The sequence below is a fragment of the Sphaerodactylus townsendi genome, linkage group LG01 (assembly GCF_021028975.2).
Source record: "Sphaerodactylus townsendi isolate TG3544 linkage group LG01, MPM_Stown_v2.3, whole genome shotgun sequence".
In the NCBI taxonomy this organism is placed as follows: Eukaryota; Metazoa; Chordata; class Lepidosauria; order Squamata; family Sphaerodactylidae; genus Sphaerodactylus; species Sphaerodactylus townsendi.
Window position 1 is genome coordinate 123,864,424 of NC_059425.1, and position 26,025 is coordinate 123,890,448.

Here is a 26,025-nt window from a genome sequence, read left to right on the forward strand (position 1 = left end):
TAACTGCAGCCACTCACACAGTATGTGAAGTGGGTGAGAAAAGAAGTTAGTATGACTTGTGGACAGATGTCTGGAAAGAAAACATGGAACTTTGTTTTTATATATGATCGCAGCAGCAAGAATACTATATGCACAGAAATGGAAAACTACAGCTATACCTACAATTGAAGAATGGTGGGCAAAAGTATTAATCTGATCAAGATGGCTAAATTAACTTTGTTGCTTATAGAAAAGAAGTTCATGGATAATTATAACCCCTTGTTTATATATCTAGATAAAACAGAAAAAAATAATAAATTGACGACTACTGGTATTGAAGGCTTAAGGACTGTTAAAACGAGATCCATAGAGATTTTTTTTAAAAAAAATCAATAATGATATAGAAGATTTAATTTAATTTTAATGTTTAATGGCCAAATGCTGAAAGTTTACGGTTTAAGGATTAATATTTATTGCAAAACGAACTGGAAGTCTGTATGAAATAAGTATGTTAGCATTTGGTCAATTCTGGAGCAGCACTAGCACAGTGGTTAAGAGCAGGAGTACTCTAATCTGGAAGAACCGGGTTTGATTCACCTCTCTGCTGCTTGAGCTGTGGAGGCTTATCTGGTGAACCAGATTAGTCTGTGCACTCCAACACACGCCAGCCGGCTAGTCACGGTTCTTCTGAGCTCTCTCGACTCTACCTACCTCACAGGGTGTTTGTTGTGAGGGGGAAGGGAAAGGAGTTTGTAAGCCCCTTTGAGTCACCTTACAGGAGAGAAAGGGGTATATAAATCCAATTCTTATTCTTCTTCGTGTATGTTTTGGGTTTTGATTTTAAAGTATAAATAAAAAAGCAAAACATCTTTTTTTAAAAAGGTGATATGATCATAGTATAGTGATTGCATCTCCTGACTTAAAAAGTGAATATTTTTCCTGCATATTTCTTCATGCTCATTGAAGGTCAGAATGAGATCATCCTGTTAGTGGCTACTTGGACTAAATTGCTGGTCATATCTCTCTCTTTTAAACTATAGTTCCTAGATTTTAGTTTGTGGGATTTTGATCATCTGAATTCAAGCCCCTCTTCACCCATTTATGCAGGAGGTAATATTTGAAAACTGGATTATGTTGAAACTACAAGTTTAAATGTAGCCCAGGGCTTGTTTCATGGTTGATATGACTTTGACTTTATTCCTCGCTTGGGGAACTTATTTGCCTTAAATATTGTCCATTAAAACCAAACAAGTCACACATTTTATCCAAGTAATCATAACTACTTTCTGGATTATATCGCTCATGCCCTCCCTAAATGAATAGGGTTACAGCAGCACACAGTCAAATTTGTTATTATGTTGTCATCTAAATTCTCTAAGGTCAGTTTCTGGCACAGATACATACCTGTTTAGAAGATACCAAGTTAGTGGAACATTTTTGGAGCAAAATTGGCTGGAGAAGTGTTGTAAATACTAACCGTTGGAGCTTACTCTCATGAAACCTGGACATCACAGCTACTTGCAGTTCAGAATATGGGCAAAGATGTAGTACACCACTTTACTGCTAAACTTTTCAAACAAATGTTGTGTGCCTACACAAACATGCCCAATCCTAATTTGTACTTCTGCAATCCATGTGGTTGGCTATTTGGACTGGTGGGTTTGGGTTGAATTGAATTATTTCAAGTAGATTTTCATATAGATTTTAATTTAATTACCATATTTCCCCAAAAGAAAGATGATTATAACACATTCATTCCCAAAAAGTGTTATACCAAAAAAAAAAAGATTTTTATTATTGGGCTACTGACACTTGTACACAGATTTAAGATTCCCCCTCTTTCTTTTGCTGCCATAGCTGGGGGGAAAAACTAGTTTTGCATTTGAATAAATATTGTATTTAGTGTTCCAAGCCTCATACAAACTTAATTGCACTTTAAAGGCTTCTGTCAATTTCTCTCTACATTCCATTTTAATGTCTTCACTTCTTGAATTAGAGTCTCTTTGATACAGAAATGGTATTCTTGAATCTTTGAACACATATGTAAGCTACTCCAGAATCTGTAAAAGCAGTAATTTCCAGTCATAGATCAGGGAAAAGATGCTGATTTTTCCTCTTGAGAGACAGCATCAACATGGTCCATTATCTCCTGTAGCTGAATCACAGGGAATTGCACTTGCTCTTCAAGCCACTTAGCTACAGTGAGAAGCTGCAGCTCACAGAATGCACGACCGATAAACTGCAGCCCAATCGGCAAGCCTCTTTTAGAGAGTTCTGCAGGAATGGTTATGGCTGGTAGCCCTGAAAGACAAAAGAGAGCTTTAGTGGCCCCATTTAATTATAACTCATTGACTGATCATAAAACATAGGCTATAGCTATCTGCCCTGAACTGTATGGCCTTGTAGAATCTATTTCAAAATCCTCAACAGAAGGTTGCTTTCAAGCTCTCCAAACTGTTTTGACATAGTTGTGTTATGAACCCTGTGTACTGATCAGGCTGTTGAGAGGGTGGACACAGGAAAACAAAATAGTTCTATGACAGATTGGTGTCAGAGGAAACCAGTGTGGATATATTTTTTAAGTATCAGGGGTTGTTTAGCACTGCGGGAACCTTCCAGCTCACAAAAATGGCTGAATGGCTGTGACAAAGACTGGAGGGAGAAGGGAGAGAAAGAAAAATAGTGAGCTGTTACCAGCCATGTTAGCAGCTTGAGTGAAAAGGTCATCCTGGGCGCTGCGAGTTCTATTATCTTCTTTGATGAATTCCACATATGGCACACTGTCGCTGAGAGTAGTCGGAGTGAGCAGAACATCAACACCAGAACTGAAGACTTTCGCAAAATCAGTAGCAATGAGTCTTCTCACTTTTTGGGCTTTAACAAAATAGGTCTCGTAATTCCTAAAATGTAAAACAAACAAACAGTAAAAATCTCTTGTGAAAACTGAGACCTGGAAAATGATTGCCAGTCTTCCAGCACTAGAGCTGAATGAAACCAAAGAGGTATGGTTCCAAGTTACAGTAGGACATTCATTTTTCTGAGGCTGTTGCTCAAGAAAAGGCATTTTCTTCAACTTGTCCATTGTTAATCAGCTTAAATTATTTATCCATCCACAACACACAAGTTCTTTTGAATGCTTTTCTACCGCACTATGGCTGTTTCGATACGGGTGGAATACACCGTCCCAGGGACGCTAAAAACAGCATCCCTGGGGAGGGATTCGCACGTCCGCCACCGCATCGCAGCAACTCCCGAGCGGAGCAAAGCTGCTGTTTCCGAACCTCGCTCCCTGAGTGAGGTTTTTCGGAAACAGCAGCTTCAAACTGCTGCAGTGCGAATGGAAGCGGCTGGAAGGCGCCATTTCCCCCCCCTTTCCCGAACGCCTTATCGTCCCTCCGACGCGTCGCCCAGGCCAGGGGACACGCCCCCCTGCCCTGCGACTCCAGAGCGGTCGCGCAGGGCAGGGGGCGTGTCCCCTGGCCTGGGTGACATGGTGGAAGGTCGGAGGGACGGTAAGGCGTTTGGGGGACGGCGCAGCGCTGTCTTCCCCGCCCCTACCGGGACCATCCGTGCGAACGGTCCCGGGGGTGTGTGTTGGCGTCGTTTACGCCCCCCCCCCCCCCCGCTGCGTGGCCGTGTGGAAACGGCCTATCTGTAGGTGACTGGTTTCACAGTTCCTGTTCCTGATAAGTTTTCACATCCCAGCTAGGCAAATCTCTCTTTATAACCATCACTGGATTCAGTGAGCTGCTGGTGCAAGAACTGTGAATCTTTCCTGCTCTCCTCTCTCCCCAGTCAGTCCCTTCTGAGCCCAGGAAAAGTGCAGAACCACCATGGAGTAACAGCTTTACAGGTCAGCTGGCTGCAGAGAGGAGGGGGAAAAGAGCTATTACCCCAGGTTGGTCCCATTACTTTATGAATCAACTTTTCCAGGGTCAGAAATGACTGCTAGGGAAGGAAAAACCGGGGAACCTCTGTGACTATCAGTGTGTCCTCTACCAACATGTTGCAGGATTCAACCTGCAACATAGAATGCACTTTGCTGTTTCTTGAGGCACTAAGTCAAACTTAAAAAAAAAAAACTTTGACCCTACTCAGTCAAATGAAACTGCAAGGGAATGATTCGTCCAAGTTTGTTTTCAATTGAGCTGAGACTATAACACAGAATGCTAAGGTCCAAATCAAACAAACTGCTGAATTATGTTGTTTACCAGAAGGAAAAAACTGGTTTTAATATGTATACAGACCTACAGACATTTTAAATTAAGTGAAAGCACCGATAAGCTTCCAGCTTGGAGATAGTGTCAGATGAAAAGAATAAGGCGCCTATTACATTATGCAGAATGTTAGGAAACAGTGTATTGCTGTATAACGCAGCTATAGCAGCATCAGCGATAATAATATTGCCTTAACTAGGTGGAAAAAACTGTCCAGCATGAGTAATTTCATCCTTAACTGCACAACAAATAAAATGCTGCCTTTGTAAATCTGAGCTTTAAAATATGCTGAACTTACTGTTTTAGCAAGAAATAGTTGCCTGATAGAATTCGCCCCCTTACAACATCATTAAAGCCTTCCCGGCGTGTTGCTGCATACAAGGCTTCAGTGGACTTGTCAGCACTGCTCCGATGCCCTAAAATTAAAAGTCACCAGCAATTTGGGAATGTGTTCTAGAGGCACAACAGAAATCACCAGAGAGTATTAGCTTGTATACTGTTATTGCATACAGCCAGACACCATGGATCCTGTTTGTTCCTTGGCAGAACAGCTTAAAAGTTACTATGGATCAGCTGTCATTTGAGGTAGCTAGCCAGGTAGTCTGATGGTCATACTACAGCACACTTCAAGTGTGCTTCCACAGATGCAGGAACTCCTTTACTGATGTTCTAGAATTAATTTTGTTCCTATAATTGGAAGACACACATTGAAGTAGATTACTGATATTGGTAGGCCAGCATACATCAATAATAATTACCTGCAGGATTAAAAATGTAATAGATTTTCCACACAAGTGGAAACAGGGAAAATATTCCCTAAGGGATGGTAGCTACCAGAGGAAGATGGAAATGTTGAAAATGATCGATGGATATTTTGGTATTGGTAAAAACTTGGTTTCTGCTTAGGCAGTCCAATTAAGCACTGTTCACATCATCTTTGTGATCTTGAATCTAACCTGAAACTGCCTTTTGTACTGTCCAAGGTATCTTTGGTGGAGCCTGGGACCTGCAGCAGGCCCAGAGGTGGCTGCCAAGTAGCCTGGTGAGAAGGTGAGTGGGAGATGGGATTTCTCCCAGGGAGTCTCATGGGCCCACACTTTAGGTTTTCTATTTCTGTTCATCAGACTCATTAGATCACTTACAGTCATACCAGTTATACAGCATCCCTATGCATAATCATTTAAAAATATACCCGTGTTGCACAAATAGCATTTTACATCACAAAAACGTCCAGGGCTATGACCACTTATGATGCTAGCCTATACGTTTTAGATGGGGAGGGGAATGGCCGGGAAGCAACAGCAGAGTGACACTTTGGCTTATGGGCCCTAATGTAGGCCTTCCAGGAACACCTGGGTGGTCCCTGAGTGAAGCAGGACGCTAGACTAGATGGATCCTTCCCTGAACCAGCAGACTCCTCCTATTTATTTGTATTCTGCTTTCTGTTAAAAAGAACACCCAAGGTGGCTAACAAATACGAAACAATCCATTAAAACATGAAAAATTATTTGTTACCAGTAAGAATGGGGTGTGGCTGAACAGGTGGAAAAGCTCAGCCCTTGGTGAAAAGTTATCCCCCAGCAAAAACGTCCTAGTGTAATGTGACAGAACTCCATGGCACACTGACGGTATCATTTATACTTTGGTACTCATTTTTTAAATTAGAAAGATTTACTCACATTAGTTAAGCTAATAATAAACTGCTTGGAAACAGCTTCTTGGAGATGGGATATTTTAGTACAATATTTCAATTGGCCTGGCACTGGAAAGTATAGGGGGTACCCAACAAGATTCATTGTCCAGGGCCAGGAATGCAATTCGAAGGACTATATGAGAAGAGTTGATTCCTTCTCCTATATTTTGCATCACGAGTTCAGGGTTGTTTCAACAACACTGTATTCCCTCATCATTTGACCTTGAGTACAGACTAACAATAGAGCTGAACAATGCATGTACTCTGTGCTGCTCTATTAAGGACACAGCTGCGACAACATTTCTTTTATAATAAAAACGTGTTCCCAGAAATAATGATAAGAAAGAAAGAAACCAACCAGACAAACCAGCTGAAGTCAGAGAATCTTTCCATGAAGCTAAAGAGGTTTTGATACGTATCTAATCTTCCTTTGATTAAAATGCATTTCAGAGATGATGGCTCACTAGGGTGGGAGGCACACTTCTGATATCATCAGTGAATCTGCATTTACTGCAGACAATTGGTTACGTACTGTAATTTGTGACTCAGACAGTGACACAAAAGCAGCTCAAGTAGTCTTCAAAGGCTTTTTTTTTGGTGGTTAAACAAACAGAGTTGGCTTTGGCTTTTAATACAGACTCCTACATGCTGTGGCTTAACTTCAGCTGAACCACACCTTGCATAGTTCAGCCAACTTTGTGTCAGATCACCAGTCTGTGAACTGTAATGCAATAATCCTTGCTTTTGTGCTAAAAGCTGCCTTATACTGAATTAGAACACTGATCCATCGTGGTCCATACTGCTTACTCTGACTGGCAGCAGCTCTCCAGGATGGCAGGCTGAAATCTTTCACATCACCTGCTACTCTATCCTTTTAAACTGGAGATGCTAAGAATTGAATCTGGGATCTTCTGCATGTCAAGAAGATGTTGTACCACTGAGCCACTGGCTCCTCCTAAAATGCACCAGTTGCTGTAATTTAACCCCTCTGTGCGATGGAAGGCTTGTTTGTCTCCCATCCTCAGAGCCAATCATTTCCATAAAATATGCAGTAAACTTACAACCACATTGGAGGCTTCTGTCTGTCCCTAAGGCCAGATATGCACAGTGGATTCTCCTAGCCAAGGGACCTTTCCTTTTTCAAAAGCCCTTAGTATGTCATTTCAACCCCAAACGTCAAGCTCAACAAATGGAAAGGATCAGGAACTGCACTAGGGTCTGATCCTTATAGGATTTAGTCAGCAGCTGACTAGGTATAAGACAAGCCAAAGACCGGGGGAAACTATTCATTTTTGTGTCTGCCATTCTGCCAAGAGGAGTTGGGAGGAAGGAGGAGAAAGGAATGCACAAGCAGCTAAATGTTAGTATTAAAATGTGTTACAGAGCTGCAGCTTAAATCATAAAAAATACTACTTTTAATTTCACTGATATCAATTTTCAATAGCAGAGCTAGCAGACTGGATTGTGATAATGTATAACACAGACTAGCGATGTTCAATTATACAGCAAGGAGGTTAGGTGCACAAGTCTGAAGTTTCCTATCAGATCCTGTGTTCCAGCTTGCAGTATTTTTTTACAATTGTTTCCATGAGCACATATGTGACAGATTGCAAGACACATGTAGTTTTAAAAAGAAGTTCTATTTAAGCAAACTTACTATTTACCTTCAGAGTGTTCAGAGTGAAGCACGAAAAGGTGTGGAAACAGTGGAGTCACCTGATTGGCTATGGCCTCCTGCACTCTAACTGGGCAGGTAACAGTACGATGCAGAGAAAGGGGGAGGAGGTTAGCTCCCTGCCAGAAGTACAGCAAAGATTTTAGTCAGAAAGATCTTGGGAGCACAAGAACAAGGAGTTCTTTGTGAATGGCTTTTTGGTATTGTTAAGACCTGCCTATCTTAACAGTGAGAAAACTAAACTCTGAGGGGAGTAGATCAGTCAAAAGAGGGACTGATTCTACTGGTTATCAGCCTGAGTTTAAGTAATCATACACAGACACTATATGTTGGCAGGGTTAACTGAAGGGCCAGGTAAAGGCTTAATGAACGGGAATAATGATTTCGGAGAGTCCTAGTATACCAGTTTGTTTGGGGTGTAAGGATTTGCTTCAAGCTTACCTCAGTAAGACTTTGTTTTGTTTTGAAGATTTCACTGAACAGAGAAGGTTATGTGTGGCTCCTGAGTGAATGTACCTAGCCTATGTAAGGACCCTGTAAGTTAATAGCCATAAGCCAGAACATCGAAGAAGAAGAAGAAGAAGAAGAAGAGGGGGAAGAAGAGGAGGAAGAAGAGGAGGAGGAGGAGGAGGAGGAGGAGTTTGGATTCATATCCCCCCTTTCTTTTCTGTAGGGAGACTCAAAGGGGCTTACAATCTCCTTGCCCTTGCTCCCTCACAACAAACACCCTGTGAGGTGAGTGGGGCTGAGAGAGCTCCGAAAAGTTGTGACTAGCCCAAGGTCACCCAGCTGGCCTGTGTGGGAGTGCACAGGCTAATCTGAATTCCCCAGATAAGCCTCCACAGCTCAAGCAGCAGATTGGGGAATCAAACCTGGTTCCTCCAAATTAGAATCTACCTGCTCTTAACCACTACACCAGTGCTTGTATAAAGGAACTGTACAAGCTGTGAAACAATCTATGAAACATCTCTGAAACTACCATCTAAGTAATCTTAAATGCTGTGCTAAAGTAATTCAAATTTTAAGTCTATGTGCCAAGCTCTCTTGCGTAATTTAGTGTAAATATATTCTCTCTTGCCTCCTGCCTTGTATGCTTCAGTCATCCACCTCCAAATTTAAATATCCTTTTCTTCACCATCTCCTCTGCCTGTTTAATAAAGCTGTGTTCTCATTTAAATCTGCCTCAGCATATTTTTTTTAGTGTACCAAGTGTGGGGAGTGCCTGAGAGAGAAAAAGGAAAATAAAAATCAATTGGCATTTCGTCACATTCTGGTGTGTGGTAACAGGGCTGAGGGAAAGTAGCTATTTCATGCTACCATATTTCTGAGTCACCTCAGTCCCTCGAGTGAAAGGGCAGGAAAAATCAGAGTCAATGGTTTCCCTGCCTTGGTGATACAGAAGGCTGAGGGGATGTCTGTCATAACATGGTTCACAAAGTCACCAGTTCGGGAAGGACTAGCTCCAGAAAAAGATATTGGGGTAAGGGTGGTGGTGGTGGGGAATTGTGGGAGAAAGAGACAGGGGAACAGCTGCAGAGACACAACAAATATAGCTCATATTGTTAATTGAAGAACAAGGGCCAATGCTAAGTTGTGATATTTACATCCAAATTGGTTTGGAAACCAGGGGTTGTATCCCATGTAGATTGGAGAGGAGCTGTTTTCCCTGATTCAGATCAAACTGCTGCTCTTCTTGGATGGTGGCCCACTGACAACAATCACCTCCTTTGCACTCTGTGCAAGATCCAAGTCAAAGGTGATATTACATAGTTGCCTAATGACTGTCATAAATGAACTTATCTTACACAAGTGTTAAGATTTGCTGAAAAGAAGCCTTACCATACTCCAGACCATCAAATCGGGCCATGTTTGATGCTACTTCAGATGCGCACAGCACATGGTAACAGACAATTGAGTAACAAGTATGGGGCAGACTGACTTCAATGACTTTGGCGCCTGCTTTCTCAAAGAGGTCAGCTGCCTTAGACCACACTGCCAGCGTTTCACTTGATAATCCTGGTGCATTATATTCCTTGAAAAGGAAGAAAAATACAATGGCATTAATCATCGTTCTGAGTATTTTACAGTGCTCATCCAAGCTGATGTAGTGGGAAAAACCCCTCAAGTTGCTTTGTAGTATGTAAAAAAAACCCCTGGAAGTGCAGATTCATTTTCTCTAAACTGCAGATCTCACTTTAATTAATATGCAGCTGTGGTTCTTTTGGCAGCCAGTTATGACACTATGAGTCCAATCAATTCTAGTTATAGATTCAGTGCCAAAACGAAGCTTGCTTCAGAAGACAACCTACCTTTGTGAGCCATTTTGGAGATGGCTGAGATGAGTCACAACAGTTTCCAGCCCAAAGAGTTGGTGTGATGAATAAGGGCATAGTCACTAGCAGGGAGCTCATCAATAAAAGAAGAGCAGCAGTTGTCAGTTACAGCTTTGCACAAACCCAAACGCAGACTAAGCAGTTTCATATAGTAGTGATGGGAAGGTGTGAAGAAACATGACAATAGCACAATGTGCAAGGCCCAATTCTGTGATCAGTGGTGGTCCCTGGAGGAGTGCTCTTGCTTCCACAAATTATTTTTGCATCAATGTTATTTCAAAACAAAAATGCTTGCATATTGTCTCACATTAAATTATGAATACACATCTAGCTCCATACTATGCTTCAATACAAACAACAGTTACTGATCTATGTGCTTAAATGATTAGCATGACTGTTCAGACCAAACTTATGCTTACAATATAGTAATATAATTATTGCTGTTGGGGGGGGGATGATCTTTCCACATGTGGATGTTCTATAGCTAGAGTAACGCATGTTACACAGAAGAAAAGTTATCTTTCCTGCTATTTCGGGGGATATGCATAGCACTGGATGCTGATGAATACAGTATTCAAGATTATCCACCTGATTGAATGGTTTACTTCTTCAGGTTAGAAAGTATTCCAGTCATATGGATTATGTACTTAAGTGCCTTCAAGTCACAACCAATTTGTGGCAACCCCAGCAAAGTGCTTTCAAGGCAAGTAAGAAGCAGAGGTGGTTTGTCATTGCCTTTCCCTGCAGAATTTCCCTTGGTGGTTTCCCATACAAGTACTGACCTTCCAAGATTGTATGGGGGCAAGCTATGCTATGTCATCTTCCCTCCCCAAATGAAATGGTGGTGGTGACCCTTTGGGATTTTAAAAGCAAGAGACATTCAGAGGCAGTTTGTCACTGCCTTCTTCTGCATAGCAACCCTGGACCTCTTTGGAGGTCTCCCATCCACCGACTCTGTTTAGCTTCAGAGCTCTAACAAGACTGGGCTGTAAGTAAGTAACAAGCCTTTATTGGCATAAAATAAACATACAAAACAAGCATACAAAACCTGCCCACCATTGCTCACAGTCATAGACACTGGTACTAAAATATATACATGGTCCTTCTGTAACTATGGGACATTCTTTCAGCTAAGCTGACTCACTTAAACGTCATCGGATACTGATAGAAGCTAGAAAAATTACTGCTGGCTATATGTGGTCATAATACATAGACATTGATTGGTATTCATCTAGACTTACGTCTATTATCGTTAGCAGAAATTTTGCTACATTCTCGCACACTGTGGGATCCATGTTGTTCAAAAGCATAGGTATTTTAAGAGCATCGGTTAGATTATTATACAGAAATGGGATAAGTGCAGATTGCGACATTCTGATTTTTGCAAACCTTACACAATGAAAGAGGGTATGATCGAGTGTCTCCACCTGACCCATGTTGCATGGACATAGCCTCCTCTGTTTATCAATTTGTTGATATCTGCCATAGAGCAGCATAGAAGGCATTAGATTGAATCTGGCCAGCGTTAAGGCTCTTCGTAATTTAGGGTTGGTGATCCACTATAGATAATTGGCCAGGTGTCCTTGTTGAATTGGAATAAGGAGGGTCAGGGGGGGAACCGTTTTTCCTACGCAGCCATTATCATATCCCGATACTCTTGTTCCTAATAGCTTTGTTTTCAAGCAGCTATAATAGCTTCTGATAGGGGAAAAGAGGGACTAACGACTCTAATGAAAAGCCAAGAAGCGTTGATTTTTCCCTCAACTAGTTTCAACCACCTAGAATTTGCCGTCGGAAACTTGCATGAGGTGTAGCAAACTGGAAGCGATCCTGCAAATAGTGGATACGCATTAGCCAGTATCAGACAGTTCTCAGCCGAGCCCATTGTGGCATATGATATTTGCCCGAGTTCTAAACATAGGGCTGCATAAGAAGCACAATTTGGTAAGCCCATAATTTTATGGAAAAAACGGGACTGGAGCTGTGTTTATATTTTTGTTTATAGCTCCGATCCAAAGTGGTGCTTACATAGAGAGGAGCTGAGAGCCGCATTTAGCATTGAACACCTTCAATGCGGATGGTATATACTGAGGTAGCCCACAGTGAAAAAGAAACGCTGGAGTGCTAGGGGCACTGTTGTTAGCTGCAGCGAGTGCTAATTTCCTATGTACTGCCCAATTAAGGTTGCTGGTAAGAGTTATGCCCAAATATTTGAACTGGTTAACTTGTTCTATGGGTCTGTTATTGATGGTCCATGTATGACTGGGGGGGTCTTCTAGCGAAGACCAATATTTTTGTTTTTTCATAGTTAAGTACCAGTTCATGCCTCTTACAATATTCCTTTTGGCAATTTAAGAGGCGAGTGAGACCAACTTTAGTGTGGGAAAGAAGAGCGATTATGTCGTCAGCATAAAATGGCGAGACGCGTGTTTTAGCACTTGGATTTGGGAACATGCCCATTGGCCTTCTGGAGGGTTGGCACTAGATCACTAAGGAATATGTTGAACAAAGTGGGGGCCAATGTGTACCTTGTTTGACCCCTCTGGTTGTGGTGATATTTTCTGTGAGCGGTCCTTTTGTTGCGGCTCTTATTCTACAGCTAGTACGAGGAGTGTATAACTGTTTTATGACAACAGTGATACGGGGTCGATATGTAGCATCATCAATTTTTTCTCCACAGTAGGGCTCTAGATATGGAGTCAAATGCCCCTTTTAAATCCAGGAAAGCTGCGAAAAGTTTACGGTTATTATGAATTATGCTTTTGTTAGCTAAGTGTGCTAAAACTGTTACATGATCTAGTGTTGATTTATTTTTAGTGAATCCAATTTGCTCCGGTCCTATTACTTCTACTTACTTGACCCAATCTTCCACTCTCCTAAGAATTAGTTTTGCATATAGTTTGCCAATTACAGATAATAGGCTTATGGGGCCGATAGTTTGAAGGATTAATTAATATCACCCTTTTTGTAGGTGGGACAACTATAGATGCCAGCCACATCTTTAAGGATGCGGTACGTGTTATTTACATGGGTAAATAAAGGAAGCCAGAGTTGTAGCCCAACACCTGGGTGAGGATTTAAGTAGTTCTCGTGTTATTGCATCAGTACCTGGGGCCTTGCAGCTTTTCAAACCACTGATTAGTTTACTCACTTCTTGAGCATGAACCTCAGGCCAATCTGGCCCAGCTCCTCTCTGGTATTGAAGTGGAATCAGGATATTCAGTTAGGCTAGCATTGAACAGATTGGAAAAATAACTGAACCATCGGTCCTGGTGAAATATGGGGCAACTGGATACTGCAAGTTTGGGCCCTTCTATTTATGATCTGCCAGAATTGCTTAATGTTATTTGTTAAAGTGGCTTGATATAGTTGTTCCCACTGCTGTTCGAACTGATTTTTTCGTTTCCATTGTACCATAATTTGAAAATTCTTTTTCAGTTGGGTTATATTGCTGAGTAGCTTTTCCTCACCTGTGCTGCGGTAACTTCTATATAATGATCGTATTAAGTTGTTAAATTCAATACAGTAGTGATCAAACCATTCTCTATGACCATTTACAGCCTTAGATTTGGTCGAGGAGACGGCTTGAAGTTCCCCTGCTAAATTTACAACTAGTTGTTCAAAGTGATGTATTCCACATTCTGGTGTGTCAGCCTGTAATATATTCTCTTTTAGTTTATTAAATGTAGAAGAGCTAAGTAGTGTTTCTGTAGCAGCAGCCACCTGAGGTGACCATGTTATTTTCTGATGCCTAAGGTTGGTGGGGTCCTCTGTATTAGCCTTTACCTCAAATGAAAAAGTTACATTGAGTGGAAGATGATCACTTAGCAATAAGTCCCCAACGCTAAAAGATGTAACACACTGGTGTAGATAGGGGGGATATTAAGATGTAATCAATCACGCTAGCACGGCGAGGGTTTACCAAGGTAAAACAGTCTGCATTCCTATAGCACTTGAGGCCGTTTAACCCTAACTTGTTGAATTTGATGGCAAATTTGATTAACTGGATTCCTGCCACATTCACGAGAGAGTCGCTTTGAGGAGGCGAAGAGCTGGGCTTAGAAGAAGCTATGCGAGATCATCCTCCTGATTCAAATGGGCCAAAGTGGTAGAAAGATCCGTTACCATTCTGGCGTTAAAATCTCCTACCAGGATCACCTCCGTCAGGCAGGTTTGTTTATTTTCTAAATTTACTACAAATGGTGATATCCTGCTCCATGTGTTGAGTAAGAGGTCTCGTGTCAATCCAGCAGGAATATACAAGTTCATTATAATCATGTGTAGAGCTTCCCCCTCTACCAAAACAGCCTGTGCAAGAGGGGGACATGGAGTCAAGAAGAGTTGCTTTGATGCTGTTGGCTACAAATAATTGAGAGTCATCCAGAATAGCGACCAAACTTAGATACTCTTGTGGCAGGAAGAGAGTATTGTTGGTAGCCATTTAAGGCAAGCTCTGAATTGGACCAAGTTTCTTGTAAGGCTATAAGCGTGGGAATTTTTTTGTAGATAAGTGAGGAAATCGTGATTATCGCATTTCTTGATCCATCGGCCTATATTCCACCCGATGATGGAAATTACATCTCTTCTCTGGCTTGGATTTGGAGATACTTCCCCCCCATGCTGTGTTGGTCCCAGATTGGCTAAAGAGATTTTGATAAGGGTTGAAGCGTCACTGAGATTGGTCTATGGTTGTAATTTAAGTGGTCATTTTGGACCACACATCCGATACCTTGTAGCCCTGTCGAGGGTCTGGCATGGAAGGTATGTGTATCTGAAGCTTACATTGAAGAATAGTCAATTATAATCTCTTTGGTGGGGCTTGGCTGAGTTGTATTATTCAAGAAGCTCTAAAACGCATGTATTTCAATCGGTACTTGAATGGAAGTCCCAGATGATCTGTTATTATCTATAACCTGATCCGCCTTCTGAGACGTAGTAACTTATCCTTTGATAGAGGGATGCTGATGTTTGGGTAGGCTTCTGTTGATTGGAGTAGAGGTCATCCTCAGCTCTTTCAGCTCCTCGAACCAAGATTTCTTTGGAGTTTTTTGGAGAGTATCTTTATCCGAGTACATTTGTGGACCTGAGGTCTACCTCTCCCAATGTAAGGGGGAGGTTTGATGGTATACATTCTCAAGTGCTAGAGAGGTAGCAGCCTGGATAGGTGTTGGAAGTAAGATCAGTATTTGTTGGGAAACAGTATGTTTCATCGTGAGCTGCTGTGGGTGGTTTTGACACAGGCTCTGTAGCATTGTAGTAGGGTGGTCTGTGTTCTTGGCGAGGTGCAGCCTCAAGGCCTTTAGTAGTAGGAGCTGGTTGAATAAGAGTTGCCTTTAGCCTGACTGGCAGGTGGATGCTCTAACTCCATGGCCTCTTCCGGCTAGTTGTTCAATATTCCTCCATTCATCATATCAAACTCTCAATTGTTGAGACTGCAGAGGGGCCGTTGTTAGTAGGCACGGAAATCGGTGTCATTACAGGCGAAGTAGAGGCTGTCACCTTTCCTAGTACTTTCTTGTCGTGTTGATTGACTGAAAGCTTATTCACTGTGTAATTCTTAAAGACCCTCCCTGGAAATACGTTGCCAACTTCTGGCAAGATATTCTCTCTCTTCCTGAGCAAGAGTGTAGGACAAGCTGAGGAGTCAAAATTTAAAATCATTCTATGAAACCCACCTTGATAGGGCAGGCGTTCGAAGGAGTTTAACTGAACTCTTCCAAGCTTGCAGTTCAGCATCTTACTGATTGGATTGCGAATACTGGAATGAGTCCCAATTTCCCACATTTATATTAATGTATTTTATCATTAGAGCCACTTGGTTTTTCTGTATGGACAAGGTGGAAGAAAAAGTGTCTGGATTTGGGAATAGAAAAGTCTTGGCTTGATCAAATCCCAGTCTGAACTCCTGAGAAGCAGTCTTTTTAAAAAAGTTAGGATGTTCAGTGCACTTTGAGGAACATAAGGCTTCCAGCTTGTCATTGATTGAAGCAAAGTTTATTAAAAGTAGCTTGAACGTTTTGGAAATTAAAAAAGCCTTCTTTGCTAAAAGTTCAAGAATAAAAGCCTCTCCCCTAGCCATTGGCCCCTTGCCGCTGTTATTGCAGTACTTATCAGCCAAAGGGTCTGCTAAAACAACATCTTCCCCCGTCTCCCTTGCAATTAAAGGAACCTCCTCCAGCCCAGCCGGAGACAAAACAGACTCACCCAACGCTGTAAACCTGTTGGAAAGCTTGAGTTCACTACCTGTTGTGGAAGTAGATTGAAAGTTGGTGTAAGCATCCAGTTTTGTCTGTTTACAGGCTTTCTGACTTGTCTTTGGGTGTATGTCTGGATCAGAGCGGACTCGCTTTCGCGTTCTCCTAATCTCCATTACAATGGAAGATAGCGGGGCGTGGGTCAGATGTTATCCTTGCCCAAACAAACTCTGTTTCTGGAGTCCAGCTGCACATACCATCAAAAAAGAATCGTCCGGAAACCTCCAGTGCCACAGCTGTGTCCAGAATACGATAAGGTAGAAAAGGGAGGCAGGGAAATCATTAAAAGCTGAATCAGGCAGAGAGAGCTCAGCTCTGCGGCTGTTGACTCCGACTGGGCTGTGTAGGCTAGGCTATCCTAGTCTGAATTAGGATACCAATAAAAATGTGTTTGAGAACTAGTTCAGTTGCCCCTGCCCAATGAATAAATGTATAGTCACCTTTGGTATGCCTATGCAGAGATGACTGGCATCCAAAATACTGGGTAGTTGGAATGGATGAAAGGGGTCCTGTACCGTGGTTGAGTCTTTTGGATCATGCCCACCGAGTACTCCTGAAAGAAGCAAAGAAATTTTTAAACTCCAGAAAAGGGTATACCACTGCAACTGAACTAGTTTTGAGACAAGTGCACAGGGGAAACATGAACATTTCTCGTACCCAACACAGTTGCTGCATCATCCACACATCTAGTCAAAATGCCTGGCACATCCATAGAATTCACAAGTGGAATGAGGCCATGACGAGAAATTAAGCCGTATGTTGGCTTCAAACCAACAACTCCACAGAGAGAGGCTGGATTCCTCGTTGACCCCCCAGAATCAGATCCCAGTGCCCTATGGGTTGTGAAAAAAATTACAATTAACAGATTTCATGTCACATTTAGCTTTGCCCTTACACCTGTGAATTACACCAAAGGGAATGTCCAGATTCATTGTAATAATATATGGAATACATGACCTAAGACCTAAGTGCAGTCCTATGAAGTCATTCTAGTCTAAGCCCATTTCATCTCTGCAAAGGGTTGCATTGTTAATGTCAGAAATGTTAATTCATCAGACACATGGAGTGGAATGGTATGCATACAGATGCTAACTGAGATATAGTGAAGATGAAACAAATTATGAGTAAATTAAAGAAACCCATGCTGTGGCTTTAAATAATCTATAACCTTCTCTTCATATGTCAATCACATTTCTCCACCAGGCATTTTTTTTCTATTTGTATATTTCTTGTTTATGGAAAATAACCATCTATGAGTTTATTGAAAACTGGGAATATTTTAGTTATTCCCCCACCCCACCCCCTTTTGCTTTTAAAGTCATTCTTATTGTCAGCTACATAACTGAGAATAAACCTAGAATCAGAAGAGAGCTAGGCCCCTTCTGCACACGTAAAATAATGCGTTTTCAAACCACTTTCACAACTGTTTGCAAGTGGATTTTGCTATTCCGCACTGCTTCAAAGAGCACTGAAAGCAGTTTGAAAGTGCATTATTCTGCATGTGCGGAATGAGCCCTAGAGTGAGATTTTCAGACTATCTAGCTCACACTGACATCAAAATAATGCAGCTCACACTGACATCAAAATAATGCAAAATAATTTCATAATTAAGGATGTTGTACATTTTACCAAATCAAAACATTTACGTTTTTCTGTGTTTGAGCTACTATATAGCTTTTTGATCCCATGGCATTTCTCAAATAGCAAAAGGGAAGGAGGATCAGTAACATCCTTACTCCTTATTGCCACAAATTCTTTTCAAGCAGTACAAAGTGCTCCTGTGGAGATTATAAAAGGAATTTACAATGGAATGATGAGTCAGCTTTGGGATTAAAAAGTGAAGGTGGGGGATGGCTATGTCCTCTCTACTCATTTTGATCCACTTTAATCCTGTCTGGTCCAGAATAAATGTCAAATACTATTTAGAAGTGAAGTACCTTCACGGTTCTGTTTGGCACCCACCAAACTTTTGGCACTAAACACTTAATTAATAGAACTATGATTTTAAATTACAAACTATTTAAAAAGCTTCTTACGCAAAGCATGTGAAAGATGATACTGCAGCTGCACTGCCTCCAGAGCTCCCGCCTGCTATCAGCCAGCTGAGCTCTTCATTTGGCAGGCTGGAGTTTCGCATACGCTTTTTTCTGTATTGCCGAGAATAACTCCAGGGGTTCCTCACTGGTCCAAATGCCCCATCAGTACTTCCAGACCTAGAAAAAAAGCAAATTGGAGGGGGAAGGAAGGCACAGGCTTATTGATAGGTTCAGCTATCTTTCCTCTATTGAAGCATATTCGAAACCACTTGCTATAAAGTGGAACCACAGAAGATCAGTCAGTTGTCAGTCCAGACTCTTTACACACTAGCCATTTCTACATGCTGCACTGAACACATGTACAGACTGTATATATGTGCATAATCTGCTTGTAAGAAAGGCCTTTCACACATTCACTTTACAAATGGAATCAGGGACTATATACTGAGAGGTGATAATGTGCATTATATATAACACAAGAGTTACTCAATGCATGAAAAAGAAAAATCAAGGGTATGCTGTGCATGCATATATGCATTCAGTATAACTTGAGCTACTGTAACTGGTATTTCAGGGGTAAGAAATTAGTAATTCTTTAAATATTTTTCTGTAGTTTTTGAAAAGATTCCCCCCACAGCATGGGAATTTAATAATTCTGGACATGAGCTATGAGACTGCTCCACAATTCCAAGGAACAGTCAGAGATCATTACCTCTGTCAATCAGCATGCACATTCAACCATAGTAACCAAATTATTTTACATGCCCTTACTGGATAAATGTTTAGGGATGCAATTTCACACAAGTACAGTATATAATGTATTCAGTTTACTATTCAAACACCTAGAGAGCTTTACTTTTTCCCCCTTTTTAAAAAAGGTGTAATTTCCAACCACCAGGTTTGCAAAGACAAGCTTGCAAAGACATGCATGGCCACACTGTCAGGTGAAATGCTCGACATAAGAACAGGAACAAATATCCTTTCAGATTTCTAGATCTGGGGTATGCAAAGACTTCAGCATCTGATCCATCTCCCTGCACATTATCAATTCTGTAATTCAACAAAAGCAAAATAGAGCACCAAGCACGAGGCAGGCAAGCCTGGGGAATTCACTGAACTTACCCCATAGCAAATTCATCTAGATTTGTTTTTCCAATCAGTACAGCTCCTTGATCCAGCAGTTTCTGAACTACTGTTGCATTGTAAGGGGGTATATAACCTGAAAAAAACAGATGCTGGATTGATTGAAGACCATATATTTTCTATAACTTTATAACATAATACCATAGTAGCTGAACTTTGCTCTTGCAAAATGGGCAATTGGACTATGGACAACTGCTTGTCCTAAAACAGTATTACATTTTTCAATCTTTTTTTCAAATGTTTTACCTATTTTGGGAAATTTCTTATTAAACCAACCAAAATTCTACAACTGAAAAATAAACAGGGCTGATTGTGTGAGCTACATGCCCCACCTCTACTAGTCAAAGCTACTGAATTTGGTATTTATTGACTTGCTAGCTAGTGTATCATTTAACAACTATCTCTAGTTTTGGACATACAAGGAATCTTCTGTTGGCTTTAGCCTTAAAATAACCTGTGTGTTCTGGATAGTGCTAAGGTTTGCTCCAATTAACTGATGACTGGACAGTTCTGATTGTCCATCATCAGTCTATGGGACTCAGGTGTACCTTCAAATCAGTTCTGTACCTATTGCTGTGTAGTTTCAAATCTGGAATTGGTCTCAATTTTAAGAAAGCTGTAAATTGCAGAATTTCTGGGCATGATGGATGAACCAAGATTCTCTCTCTCTTATTTGTGATGTTCTGTCTTGCCCTCATACAAAGGAGCTACACTACGATCTTCTGGTAGGCTTATGTAAGCAGATGTAACTAGAATTGTATAATTTTGTTTTATACAAAACTGGAGCTGTTTATGTAATAAAAACTTACTTGCATATTTGTCATCAGAGGATTTACTGAAATACATGATTCACAGAACCAGATTACTGCAATATCATGCAGATTTTTATTACTCAGAAGTCTACAATAATTCTTCAAGCAATCATTTAAAATAATGATATCCAGAAAACTGTATCTATTGATTTCCCAGGTGCTAAAAATACTAAAATCAAATAATAAAGCGAACAGATAAACAGAAGCAAGGTAAAAACAACTCCCTTAAAAATCCAAATCAGCAGTATTACCTAAACACTAGCTAAGAACCAACAACAGTACAAATGAATACAACTGTATTAGTAGCATACCAAAGAGTTGGCATAAAAATCATTATAAAAGGATCAGAAAATCAATTAATAGAAAAGTGCAACAAGATTTGTTGGATTTATGCAGGCATAATTCACACAAAATTAAAACACTGCTATGTTTCATTTTGCTTGTATCTATGGCATGGCAGCTCGCACAAAATTGCTGATGATTTCCCCCCATGCCAGCCCCCATTTCAAGACCCCCACACTGTTCCCAAAAGTCAAAGGGCAGAAGGAGCAGAGCAATTCCTACTGAAAGTTAACTTTGGCTGGTTCCTGCCCAAGTTGCACAACTGTGCTAGTAACTAAAATAAAGAGGCAGGAGCAGTATAATTCGTACAGTTCTTTTTGTTGGATGCAGCAATGTCTAATGTGCAAAGGACCTGAGAAGATCCAACAAAAGGAGGGCAAGTGTCACTTAGAGAGGGCTGTAAAGTTAGTGACCCCTCCGTCCTTTTGTGTCACCCCTTGTCTGTCCTTAGATTGATACTCTCAGGTCTAATATCCAGCTTCTTCTTGGAAGTTAGTTGCAGAGACGCTTCCTAGCTAATACACTAGCAGCATGCTATCTTTTCCTCTTTCCTATCCTAAATGTAGCATTTACCTTTTACCCTTTTAATCAGTGTGTTAGCCGCTTCTCTGTGCAGTGAACTCCAACAGTCTTAAAGCCTCAGAAGTGTTCATTTGGCAAAGAAATAGCCTTGGCTATAACTATCCTGCTCAACGCAAGTATGCTACCAAATTCTTGGGAGTCATTTAGGACAGCATATTAATAATCCAGTGAATTCACTCATCAGTATAGTTACATGAAAGAACAAATAATTATGTCTAAACAATAACACTTCTGTTTGTTTCCTGAAATGATCTGAGATTAAAAAAAAAAAACCACTCCAACCCCCTGATTTACCTTTTAACATATTGGATGCGCACGTGGTTTCAATACCCGTCGTACTGAAGTTGTCTTTCACTGCAATAGGAATTCCATCTAAATCTCCCAGCCTCTGCCCTACATTATGGACAACACAAGGACATTTTAAATCATATGTATGGAATCATTTTTACATTATCATATGTATGGAAATCATATGTATGGAATCATATGTATGGAATCCTTTTTACATTTTTCAGGGGCAACAAGGTGCATTCCTTCAGTAGATTCAGTAGCTACAGTAGTGTAGGATCAGGCATCCTAACCCTTTTCATTAAACCACTTTTTGCAGGCACAATAATGCTTAGTGATAAGTAGCTGGGTTTGGAGTATATTCTCCAACCATAAAACTCTGCACAGTACTTATTTGCCACAGGGTGGCTCTTCTCCAATGAACCAGAGCCAACCCCAAGCCGCAAAGCAAGACAATTTGGTATTTTTTTGTGGTTGCAAGAGGAATCTTGTATTCAGTCATATAATTTGCTATGACAGTGCAGTTGAGTGTCACATAGCTTGTCAGTGGTAAACTGAAGTACTGCAGTCACTGAAGTACTGCTTATGATCTGAATTCAATCCGGACAGAAGTCGGTTTCAGGTAGCTGGCTCAAGGTTGACTCAGCCTTCCATTCTTCTGAGGCCAGTAAAATAAGGACTCAGCATGCTGAGAATAAAGTTTAGTTGACTGGGAAAGGCAATGGCAAACCATCCCATAAACACATCCCATAAATCCCAGTAAATGTTGTAATATGATGTCACCTCATGGGTCTATGATGACCTGGTGCTTGCACTAAGGAGTATCTTTATCTATTTTTTAATCAGTTGGAGAGTTCTTCAATTCAACAAAACATATTTTCAGGCAGCCTAATCCTGTGTTGGTGTTTAATATTTATAAGACACATCCTACTGAGCCTCAGCCATATCAACCATGACTTCCATGTACTTGACAAATAAAAAATGGTTTTGATATTGTTTCACCTCTTAAAAAATAGCCGTAACTGAATGGGGAATGCTATGGGAATCCCAGGTATATAATATCCTAATTTCTTTAATTGTAGCACAGGATACAAATATACAATTGATCAAGAACCAACCTTTACCAAGGTTTGTTTTCAACATTTTGTTAAACAGAGCTTTGTTCTACAAATCATTCAAGCAAGTATACTTGGTTTGAGTTGAAGTAAACTGGAAGAATGCTAACTAGACCAAATGAAAGTACTCTGTTTAAGCCACATGGGGCTTTAGACTTTTTGTAATGCTTAGTTTAAGTGCACATGCACAGGTATCAGAAGTCAGACTATGGGACTTTGTATGGTGTTGTTTAAATTGGCTTGTAATGCATGTGCAGCACTCTCAAGAACTTAGCTTGCCAAAGATACGCAATCTTTGAGGTTATTGTTCTCACACATCACCTGAGCTTGCACAGCTGTTTTGTACAAGTTGTAGCCCAGTTAAAGCAAGATACTGAGTACATGCAAAAGTCATGCTCTTAGCCTAGCCAGTGTCACATTCAAAGTAGGCCAAGATTTGGCTGCATAACAGCAGCTAAATATCATGGAATGTGATTCCCATGCTGACAGCATGACAGGCACATAATACCAGTACAAACAAATATGTATTGAGAACTGTCATAAATCTCCCATGCTGCTAGGGACTTGACAAATTTTGTTTGGCCATAAGAACCAGTCCCTAAATTTTAGAGCCTCACTAATTTTTTATCCTTTGGGGTTTTAAATTTTATAATGATTACTTTCCTCAAATCAAAGCTTAAGTTCTTCACAGTTTTTCACAAATTTATAAAAGCTATCACAAAAAGTACTGCACTATTTAAAAATATAGGGATAACCCTGATTACAAAACCAAGAGCTTACCTCTAACCATAACCTCACCTCACCCCAATGTTTAATAATGCTATTAATGTTTTTAAAAGCTCAATTTAATTGAATATTGGAGGCAGTGCAGAAGACAATTGGTAAAGAAGTGAATTCATCCACCACTATTGGCTGGTATAAAAGTTTACAAACAAACAATTACAAGAACTTTTTCTGTCATATAACAATTTATTGTTAAGTTACACAACGAAACATTTGGATGCAGTGATAAACTTTGGGTTGGACCTAGCCAGCTTTTTTGTACTATCTTGGCTAATTCCTGTCCTTATTACAGCACCCAATCCGAATGGCTTCCGTTAGGGCTGGTCTCATGGTCCCAAACATTTTTGGGGACTAAAGAGGATTCTTTCCTCTCTTTTTCACCAGTGGTTGGATTTATACATCCAACCAATCCAATACTGGTTGGATTTATACATCCACTTAGAATTGCTGAGACACTGTAATAAAATCACTGCTGAAATTACTACATGCAACCATGAAATTTCTGAGTGCTAGGATGTCCTGGTTCCTGGGATTTGTGAACCCTATACTAGACTAAATTAAACTCAGCTGTCACAGCTTTAAAAAAAATAACTGTCAAAACCACAAAAAATACTGCAGGATGGAATTACCTTTTCTGTATCTTTCTTCAGATGCTTCAGCCTGCTTTAATGCTGTGTTTTCTGCTATAGTAATATAAGCATTAAGAAATCTGGTATCTTTGATTAAGGTCAGACATTTTTGACAGAGCTGTATTGGACTCACTTGGCCTTCCTTTAATGCTGCAGAAATCTGAAATGACAGACACTATTTAAAAGAAATTGAGAAATAAATCTTAAAGATATCAGGTTTCGAAAACAAAGTGTCCTACCTTGAGCAAGCTTTGTGCATACAGTACTTTTGTATATCAAAGAGGCAAAATAATTGATTGAGAAAACAACTTTATGAGCAACTATATAAAATCAAGGGTGTGGTTAGAGTATTAAACTAGAGTCAGAAAAAAGTGTCCTCAAAGCAATCTCAGCAATAAAGCTCAATGATCTGGAATTGTCCCTCTCTGTCTAATATTTCTCACTGGGCAGTTCCAAGGATAATGCTGGGAAGGAGAGAACGGCGTCCACCAACACAAGTTTTTCCTTAAGAATAATAGAAACAGTGTAATTTTAAAAAATAACTATTACAACATGCATTGTATAAAACAGTCCCAAGCCTTTCTGGAGGCCATTCAGCAAGTAGGCTAGAAAGGCATGTATATATAGACTTAAGTTGTAGACAGCCTTTTCCACTGATACTCAGGATCTGTTACCCATAAATTGTGTGTTAGGTAATAAATCAATTCCTACAGTGTTATCCAATCATGTGTTCCAGAAAATATGACAGAAGTCAAAGGAAGTGTCAGAATTCCAATGCATGTCGGATAATAGCCAAGACTTGGGGTCACTGACCATGGAAACAATAACCATTATCATTTCCCTTCCTATTGATCGATACTGCATGTATCTTCATATGGCAAAGCACCTACTAAAGGTTCAAATCAAAGGAACATTTCTTTAGTTGGAAGGATTTCCACCTGTTCTCGCTGCTATCCTCCTATTTGCAGCCCAAAATGCTCCCCCTCCTGAAATACTGCTACTGGAAAAGCAGGAAGGGGGAGGCAAGAAAGTAATGTTATGCTTACAGAAATCATTCCATCTGGCTAGGGTTGTTGTTTTGTTTTTTAAAAAATATTATCACAATCCCATTATAACTGGTGATTATACGTGGCTGTATTATACATGCTGTTTTAGGCCTATTCCTGGCATAGACCGAGGTCTGGTTTACACCGTTAACAGCAGGCATTTTCAGGACTGTTATGTTGTCCAGATCTTGCAGTTGAAGATGGAGGATCTTGTGGCATCTCACCCATGTAATTCTCTGCCCAGGGAAGTCTGACTAGCACTTTTCATTTACTCTAATGAAGGAGAAGAGAATCTACCTAGCAATTCTTTTTTTCATGTTGGGAATTACTTAAGAGCTAAAGGTATCAGCTATCTGCGTTCTCTTAACTGAATTATAACTGACATTTTATTCTTTTTTGGTTTTTACCCACATCCAAGAAACATACTCAAAAGTAGTAAAAACAGGTCAGTATTCAAAGCTGGTGTGGCCAGAATCTTTGCATGTTACAAGACCAGAACAATAATACAAAATGGCCTAAGGTTTCAGAGGATACTCATGTTAGTCTTTGTAGGAACAATTAAAAAATGAACGAAGTTTTATTCCAGCAAAGGACCTATAGTCCACAAAAACATGTGCTAGAATAAAATCTAATAGGCTTTAAGGAGCAGCATCTAGACTTCTCTTTATTTGGACAAGTTGCCATTTTTTTTCCCATGGCAAGGTTTCGATGCTTATAAAGCTGCATTCCATTGTGAAATACAACAGGTGCAGCTTGACAAAGGTTTCCAAGTTGTATTTCTTTCTGTCATACACCTCTTATAGGCACTGGGGACTAGTAAGCATTCACTCTCAACGGGAACCCCTCCTGCTTATAAGGCGACACAGCGCTGTTTCAAGCAGCATCCATCCCAGCCGCGCCCTCCCTCACCTCTCGGAGCGAGGCGCGCAGCATCTTCCCCACGGCCGAGAAGTTCTAATAGCTTTCCTAGGGCTAGTCTCTACTAGTCCGGCAGTGTACGAAAAACAACATGGGCGCCGCCATCTTGAGAAGCGCGTCCTACTATCACCATCTCTAATTGGTTCGAGAGTCATACGCTAGCACGATCCTGCGTTCCTA

General features: G+C 40.6%; 1 protein-coding gene across 1 annotated transcript; it reads right to left on the reverse strand.

Annotated features, from left to right (window-relative positions):
- Nucleotides 1–1,747: 1,747 nt before the first annotated feature.
- Nucleotides 1,748–25,981, reverse strand: QRSL1 (glutaminyl-tRNA amidotransferase subunit QRSL1). Its single transcript, XM_048493472.1, has 11 exons — nucleotides 25,837–25,981; nucleotides 23,882–24,041; nucleotides 21,361–21,459; nucleotides 19,310–19,406; nucleotides 18,188–18,364; nucleotides 16,809–16,984; nucleotides 16,592–16,704; nucleotides 9,404–9,596; nucleotides 4,495–4,612; nucleotides 2,674–2,879; nucleotides 1,748–2,280 (listed from the first exon to the last, which is right to left on the reverse strand). Exons 1-11 carry the CDS (start codon nucleotides 25,858–25,860, stop codon nucleotides 2,069–2,071), a joined length of 1,575 nt encoding a protein of 524 aa, XP_048349429.1. The 5' UTR covers nucleotides 25,861–25,981; the 3' UTR covers nucleotides 1,748–2,068.
- Between the last annotated feature and the right edge of the window lie 44 nt (nucleotides 25,982–26,025).